This window comes from Bombina bombina, chromosome 8 (genome assembly GCF_027579735.1).
Source record: "Bombina bombina isolate aBomBom1 chromosome 8, aBomBom1.pri, whole genome shotgun sequence".
Lineage (NCBI taxonomy): Eukaryota > Metazoa > Chordata > Amphibia > Anura > Bombinatoridae > Bombina > Bombina bombina.
This window is the reverse complement of record NC_069506.1, coordinates 176559334-176567932: the sequence shown is the minus strand read 5'-3', so window position 1 is coordinate 176567932 and position 8599 is coordinate 176559334. Positions and strand designations below refer to the sequence as shown.

The 8599-nt window shown below is 37.7% G+C and overlaps 1 protein-coding gene across 1 annotated transcript; it reads right to left on the bottom strand.

Annotated features, from left to right (window-relative positions):
- Positions 1–1345: 1345 nt before the first annotated feature.
- LOC128638918 (tigger transposable element-derived protein 1-like) lies at positions 1346–3202 on the bottom strand. Its single transcript, XM_053691046.1, has 3 exons — positions 2417–3202; positions 1920–2326; positions 1346–1721 (listed from the first exon to the last, which is right to left on the bottom strand). The coding sequence occupies exons 1-3, from the start codon at positions 3200–3202 to the stop codon at positions 1346–1348; spliced, it is 1569 nt and encodes a 522-aa protein (XP_053547021.1).
- Positions 3203–8599: the final 5397 nt, after the last annotated feature.

The following is an 8599-nucleotide window of genomic DNA, read 5'->3' as shown; positions in this document are numbered from 1 at the left end:
GTAAATATGTTACATTACAATGTCCTGCATATGGGGGAATATGTTCTAAATATTTATAAATAGATATTGCTAAATATATCTGTATATATATCTATACATATATATAATCATGTGTATATATATATATATATATATATTTATATAATTGTCATTTGGCAGCCATAGTAACACACAATGCATAGTTCAGATTGGATGTTAACGATGTGTCACGAGATGACGTAATCTCCACACCCCTTATCCTCATGAATGCAATTGTAGCTTATTTGGCAATGGCGACCGTCAGTGTTTAGTAGATATGCTTATGTTCAATCACTGTTTGGTAAACATTAATAGCATTAAGATATCAGTGCTTAAATACAGTAGAGCTTTATGAACTGAGTCAACGTTTGTTGGTGGTTATATGCCTATTTTTATATAGTTACTTATAAAGGTCCATATTATCATTTTACACATTGGTGGTCACAGATATTGATTATTTTTAACACATCACATAAACTTATATATGTTAGTCGGATGACTATTTATTTACTGAGCATTAGACACATGTTTTTTTGATGTTATTGTTTTCTATGAAGTTGCTATGACAACTCACACATGAAATTATTTGTCACATTTCTAGCTGAGTGGCTAGATCAGGTTAGAGGAGGGGCTTGTTATGGATTTAAACACTGTTTGTATCACTTTTGAATTGTCTGAGGAAGGGGTAAATGCCCCGAAACGTCACAACATAATAAAGAGTGCTGTGTTATAAATCCAGAGAGTGCATATTGTATATTGCTCTATACAGGCATACCCCACATTTACGTACACAATGGGACCAGAGCATGTATGTAAAACGAAAATGTACTTAAAGTGAAGCAATACTTTTTTTTCACTTCTCAATGCTTGTACTTCATTATAATAGTCATTTATAGGCATAACTGATATAAATAATACATTTATAACTAAAATAAACACAATACTATAAGGTTAGGCCAAAAGAAAATATTTATTGCAAAATAAACAAAAACATTTCTAAGCTTAGGATCAGCTTAGGGCAACAGAACATACAGTATTTACTGTACTGTATTGAAAAATAAAGAAATTTTCTAAGCTTAGGGTCAGCTTAGGACAAGAGAACATAATTACTGTACTGTACAGTTTTGCAAAATAAACACAACATTTTCTAAGCTTAGGATCAGCTTAGGGTAAGAGAACATATTTACTGTACTGTACAGTATTGCAAAATAAACACAACATTTTCTAAGCTTAGGATCAGCTTAGGACAAGAGAACATATTTACTGTACTGTATTGCAAAATACTGTAAACACAACATTTTCTAAGCTTAGGATCAGCTATGAGCATTTATTCTAGTAAGGATGAAGTCATACTGGTATCTTCTGTTTCACAAGTCAACTCTTCAAAGGCGAGACGCTTTCTTGCTGGCGAATTGGGTGTACTACAAGTAGCAATAAGAGAAGGAGCAGGACTGGGTGGTGATGCCAGAGCTGGAAATGGACTGCCAGTTGATGATCTGGTATCCAAATGACTGTCTGTCGATGATGATGATCTGCGTGCTGATGGACTTTTAGAAAAGTAAGTCTCTATGGAGGTTTGAAGTGTAGCTTTCTTCTTTTCTCTGTAGATTTCTTTGTAACAGGAATAAGCCCCTGAAATGTTACCATTGACTGTGAAGCTTCTTTCAAAGTCCCTATCATGCTTTTCAAAAAGAGCCATGGCGCTATCAAGATGACGGAAAGCTTGAAAGAGAATTTTTGAAGTTAAGCCTTCAGGCTGTTCAATGTTCTCAACCCCATTTTGCACATCTTCTTCTTCTTCTCTCTCCTCTTCAAGTTCTAGAAGATCTTCATTGCTGAGGGGCTCAGTATGGGATGCAAGCAGTTCAGCAACATCTTCTGGCTCTACTTCCATCTCTAACTGCCTTGCCATCTCTACAATATTTTCAGTAACATTAGCTACAGAATCATCAACGCCTTCAGAATCATCAGCTAACTGTGGGCATAATTTTTTCCAGGCCCTTTTCATTGTGGTATCCTTTATGTCATTCCAAGCATCTCTTACAGTTTTAATGCAATCCAAGATGTTGTAGCTTTTCCAGAATTTCGATAGGACTTCTTGCCCTGCACCTTCTTCTTTGTCTATTGCTGCAATACACTTACTGAATGTTCTTTTTAAGTAGTTTAACTTGAAGGCAGCTATGACACATTGATCCATGGGCTGCAGTAATGAAGTGGTATTTGGTGGTAGGAATTCCACTCTAATGTTAGGGTTGAGCTCTTCTAGTGTTCGAGGGTGTCCAGGAGCATTATCAACAAGCAGCAAAATCTTGAAAGGGATATTATTGTCTTTGCAATAAGCTTTCACCTCTGGAACAAAGCAGGTGTCAAACCAATCCTCAAAAAGGGCTGCAGTTACCCATGCTTTTTTATTTGCCCTCCAATGCACTGGAAGTCTAGTTTTAACGTAGTTCTTCAAAGCTCTTGGATTTTGAAAACGGTAAATAAACAAAGGCTTTAGCTTTAAGGTACCAGAAGCATTGCCACCTAACAGAAGGGTTATTCTATCTTTAGCTGGCTTGTAGCCTGGCATTGATTTTTCCTGTCTTGCAATGAAGGTTCTTGCAGGCATCTTCTTCCAGAATAGACCAGTCTCATCCACATTAAAAATTTGATCCATGGAGTAGCCTCCATCTTCAATAATTTTTGCAAATTCACTTGGATAGCTTTCTGCAGCCTCAGTATTTGCAGCAGCTGCCTCTCCTTGTACTTTGATGTTATGTAGATTAGACCTCTTCTTAAACCTATCAAACCATCCACGGCTTGCAACAAATTCAGCATCCTTTGCTGCTTCACCTTTCTTAGCCTTCAGGTCATTGAATAAGCTTAAGGCTTTACTTTGTATAATTGCCTGGTTTACAGGAACATGGCGTGTTGTCTGATTTTCTATCCAAAGTATTAGGAGTCTCTCCATGTCTGCAACAATGCTATCCCTTTTTCGAATTGTTGTGGTGTTAACAGGTGTAGCACTTTTAACTTCTGCAACAATTTTTTCTCTGTTCTTCATGACTGTGTTAATTGTGGTCCTAGTGAAGCCTAGCTTTCGGCCTATTTCAGCTTGAATTACACCTTCATCATACAATCTAATAATTTTAAGCTTCATATCCAAGGTAATAGATTTACGGCATTTCTTTTTATCTGCCATTATCAGCTCTAGGTGCCAAGCGTGTTACAATCAGTACTGTACGTGTACTGTATACAGTATATGTTCCCCAAAGTTCTATGTACTGTACAAGTAGTGGTACAGTGCAGTATTATGGCAGGAATAAAATAGCAATTTGGGTGCAGGAATCTTCTATACACAGTGTGTGCCAAGCGTGTTACAATCAGTACTGTACGTGTACTGTATACAGTATATGTTCCCCAAAGTTCTATGTACAGTAGTGGTTTCAGTGCAGTACAGTATTATGGCAGGAATAAAATAGCAATTTGGGTGCAGGAATCTTCTATACACGATTCACTTTTTAACTTCACTTGCCAAGTGCGCAGCTTCTACACAGTGAGCGGAAACCCCACCTCTTCCTGGTGCGCAGCAACATCTTCCTGGCGCGCGGCAACCTCTTCCTGAACCATAGAGACTAACTGTTTCATGTGCGCAGGGGCGGGTTTGTCCGTTCTCGCGAGTGTCCGTAAAGAGAGGGTCCGTAATAGCTATGTACGTACTCGCGAGTGTCCGTAAAGTGAAGGTCCGTAAAGCGGGGTATGCCTGTATATTTATAAATATATATTTGTACGAAAAAAATCTGATATATATATGTAAAAAAATATGTATTTATGAATAAATAGAACATATTCTTCTATGTAAAGAACATTGTAATGTGAAATATTCATATTTTCATGTGATGTTTCAGTGTGAGTAGGGTGTTAGGTATTTTCCCACTTGTTTGCTCCATTGCCTTTTATGTGGGAATAGGATAGCGAGCAATATTCTAAGTTCAGCTTTTTACGTGCTTCGGGTTAGCACGCAAGCAAAAACTGTTTACTTTCAACTTATAATATGAGCATAACCCGACGCCCACAAAAAGTTTACTTCTAGCGCAGTTAATGCTTGAGAGGGAGTATTAAATAACACTCCACTTGTAATCTAGCCGAAAATGGGGAAGCGGTTAGTTTAAATACAATTTGGTCATTAGTCATTGCATCAGGACAGTGTTTTCAGGAACCTCTGCATAGGAAGAAGAAAGAAATAGAACATTTACAGTAAAATTAAAATTAAAAATAAAACTGTAAACAATGCAGAGAAAAAATGCTGTCATAGACATTGACATACAAGCTGTCATTTCATAACATTTGTAATGCAAAAATAATGTTTTAAAGCAAGTCAGTTTCATTATTGTGCAGAGGCAGTTTCTAGATTCTCTTTCTGTTTAAACATCATGGCCTAGATAGTGGGGTGCAAAAATATTACCTCTGTTGATCGCTAACACCACTCAAATTAGGTCAATAGCTCTACTATTTTTTTACGCTTGTATTACAAGTTAAAGAAAAAGTTTGCACACAAGCGAAAGACTCAGGTGCGTTAACATCTGGACGTTGGATAGCACAACTGCGATAACTTTATTTCTCCGTAGATTGCTATGGCAAACCCTACAAAAGCCTCTTCTGTCTTTGGCTCGTGTATTAACCTAAAGGTGCGCTAGACCAACTGCGCTAAAGCCGAAGGTGCATTAAGAAATGCTTCAAATGCCTTTGTTCTTTGTTGTTTTTAATGACAAAGATAGATAGATAGATAGAAAATAGATAGATAGAGTTAAAAATAAAAAATAAATAACATTTTACTCTAAGTGAAGAACAAACATAAAGGTAAAAAAAACAATAAAACATTTTCACTTTGTTTAAAAGGGATATTGTATATGTCAAGTTGTATGTGCGAATCTATATATGTGTATGTATGTATGAATGTGTGCACAAACATATGTACACATATAAACTAATATATACACACACACACCTTGACATTGTACCTTTGAGACCATTTTTATACATTTATTTCAATAGTCAACTTTTATTTTATAAGATATAGATAAATAAATATATATATATATATAGACCTCCAAAGTAGACAGGCACTCTCGGGTTTTGACTTCTACAACCTTTGTTTATTCTCAGTGATGTTTCTGAGCAATCCCCTTCCTCAGACCAATAAACAGATACACTTACCAAACTTATATCTCCATCATCGTCCTCATCCCGCATCAAGGCATCCGTTCGCATCCCGGTTGCACAACTGTGCATGCGCACCAAGCGGCGCCACAGAAGCTCCACAGGACCAAAATACAAAAAATGTCAAAAGAAGCACAATTATCACAATCAACTAGTACAGCAATGTGTATTATGCTCATACACATTCGCCCTACTTACTGTTACTATCGCCATCACCTAAATATCGGAATATACTTGGAAATTATAGATTATATAAAATTACACATCATCATAATCATATGTTCTCTTAATCATATTCCTGCCATATCCGACTTATACCTGCCATCTAGTGGTTATTCACAGAATAGGGTTATACATATTCCAAATCTCATCCTAATTATAGAAAAGAACGTGTAAGCTGTCAGAGCTATTTCTCCCAGATAATTAAAAAGCTGTTCTTCTTCTAATCTCTTAGGCCTAGATTTAGAGTTGGGCGGTAGCCGTGAAAACCAGCGTTAGAGGCTCCTAACGCTGGTTTTTACCGCCCTCTGGTATTTGGAGTCAGTCAGGAAAGGGTCTAACGCTCACTTTCCAGCCGCGACTTTTCCATACCGCAGATCCCCCTACGCCATTTGCGTATACTATCTTTTCAATGGGATCTTTCTAACGCCGGTATTTAGAGTCGTGGCTGAAGTGAGCGTTAGAAATCTAACGACAAAACTCCAGTCGCAGAAAAAAGTCAGTAGTTAAGAGCTTTCTGGGCTAACGCCGGTTTATAAAGCTCTTAACTACTGTGCTCTAAAGTACACTAACACCCATAAACTACCTATGTACCCCTAAACCGAGGTCCCCCCACATCGCCGCCACTCGATTAATTTTTTTTAACCCCTAATCTGCCGACCGCCACCTACGTTATACTTATGTACCCCTAATCTGCTGCCCCTAACACCGCCGACCCCTATATTATATTTATTAACCCCTAACCTGCCCCCCACAACGTCGCCGCCAGCTACCTACAATAATTAACCCCTAATCTGCCGCTCCGTAAAACGCCGCTACCTTCATTATCCCTATGTACCCCTAATCTGCTGCCCCTAACACCGCCGACCCCTATATTATATTTATTAACCCCTAATCTGCCCCTCTCAACGTCGCCTCCACCTGCCTACACTTATTAACCCCTAATCTGCCGAGCGGACCGCACCGCTACTATAATAGAGTTATTAACCCCTAATCCGCCTCACTCCCGCCTCAATAACCCTATAATAAATAGTATTAACCCCTAATCTGCCCTCCCTAACATCGCCGACACCTAACTTCAATTATTAACCCCTAATCTGCCGACCGAATCTCGCCGCTACTGTAATAAATGGATTAACCCCTAAAGCTAAGTCTAACCCTAACACTAACACCCCCCTAAGTTAAATATAATTTAAATCTAACAAAATAAATTAACTCTTATTAAATAAATTATTCCTATTTAAAGCTAAATACTTACCTGTAAAATAAACCCTAATATAGCTACAATATAAATTATAATTATATTATAGCTATTTTAGGATTTATATTTATTTTACAGGTAACTTTGTATTTATTTTAACCAGGTACAATAGCTATTAAATAGTTAAGAACTATTTAATAGCTAAAATAGTTAAAATAATTACAAATTTACCTGTAAAATAAATCCTAATGATTTATTTTACGGGTAATTTTGTAATTATTTTAACTATTTTAGCTATTAAATAGTTCTTAACTATTTAATAGCTATTGTACCTGGTTAAAATAAATACAAAGTTACCTGTAAAATAAATATAAATCCTAAAATAGCTATAATATAATTATTTATTTTGTAGCTATATTAGGGTTTATTTTACAGGTAAGTATTTAGCTTTAAATAGGAATAATTTATTTAATAAGAGTTAATTTATTTCGTTAGATTTAAATTATATTTAACTTAGGGGGGTGTTAGTGTTAGGGTTAGATTTAGCTTTAGGGGTTAGTCCATTTATTACAGTAGCAGCGAGATTCGGTCGGCAGATTAGGGGTTAATAATTGAAGTTAGGTGTCGGCGATGTTAGGGAGGGCAGATTAGGGGTTAATACTATTTATTATAGGGTTATTGAGGCGGGAGTGAGGCGGATTAGGGGTTAATAACTTTATTATAGTAGCGGTGCGGCCCGCTCGGCAGATTAGGGGTTAATAAGTGTAGGCAGGTGGAGGCGACGTTGAGGGGGGCAGATTAGGGGTTAATAAATATAATATAGGGGTCGGCGGTGTTAGGGGCAGCAGATTAGGGGTACATAGGGATAATGTAAGTAGCGGCGGTTTACGGAGCGGCAGATTAGGGGTTAAAAAAATATGCAGGTGTCAGCGATAGCGGGAGCAGCAGATTAGGGGTTAATAAGTGTAAGGCTAGGGGTGTTTAGACTCCGGGTACATGTTAGGGTGTTAGGTGCAGACGTAGGAAGTGTTTCCCCATAGAAAACAATGGGGCTGCGTTAGGAACTGAACGCGGCTTTTTTGCAGGTGTTAGGTTTTTTTTCAGCTCAAACAGCCCCATTGTTTTCTATGGGGGAATCGTGCACGAGCACGTTTTTGAAGCTGGCCGCGTCCGTAAGCACCGCTGGTATCGAGAGTTGAAGTTGCAGTAAATATGCTATACGCTCCTTTTTTGGAGCCTAACGCAGCCATTCTGTGAACTCTAAATACCAGCGGTATTTAAAAGGTGCGCCCAGAAAAAAGCACGCGTAGCTAACGCACCCCTTTGGCCGCAGAACTCTAAATCTAGGCGTCAGCTTCCTCCTCAAACTCTTACATACACTCAAATATTTTTGGGATTCATTCTTAAAAAAAAACATTGTAAGCCAAAATTAATATTCAAGCCAAATGGACATCTATTATTTAGTGTATATATCCATCTTGACTTTATCTGTAAAAGCATAGTAGATCTATCACCTCTTTAATTGTGGTATATGGTCAATAATCGTGTATCTCAAATCTGCTACTGTGCTATCTGCTACTGTGTGGCCATTTTCAACAAAGTGCCTGGCAACAGGTTGATCTAGCCTTCCTTTAGCTATTGCTGCCCTGATAGCTGCTCTATGGTTTGTCATCCTAGTGCGAAGATCATCATTAGTTTTTCCCATGTAAAATTTCCCACAATTACAATGTAGTAGCAGGTGTAGCAGGTGGTACATCAACTGCATCTGTAAGATCACAACCTAAGTTATTGTAACCAACTGGCTGGCATGTAACTCTGCTTATTATCAGGTCTCATTAACAGATCTCTTAAAGACCGCCCCCTTCTAAAACCTACTCTAGGGGCTTGAAACTCCTCTAATGGTAATGATTTATCAGTGGCAACCACATGCCAATTATCTTTTAAGATACTGATTCGGTG

Bases quoted from the DNA above. Each gene is read 5' to 3' on its own strand.
- LOC128638918 (XM_053691046.1), bottom strand. From the start codon at position 3,202: ATGGCAGATAAAAAGAAATGCCGTAAATCTATTACCTTGGATATGAAG. The intron at 2,327-2,416 runs GTAACTGCAGCC...ATCCCTTTCAAG, and splicing joins GGGCAAATAAAAAAGCATGG to ATTTTGCTGCTTGTTGATAA. The intron at 1,722-1,919 runs GTTAGAGATGGA...TCATCTTGATAG, and splicing joins ATTGTAGAGATGGCAAGGCA to CGCCATGGCTCTTTTTGAAA.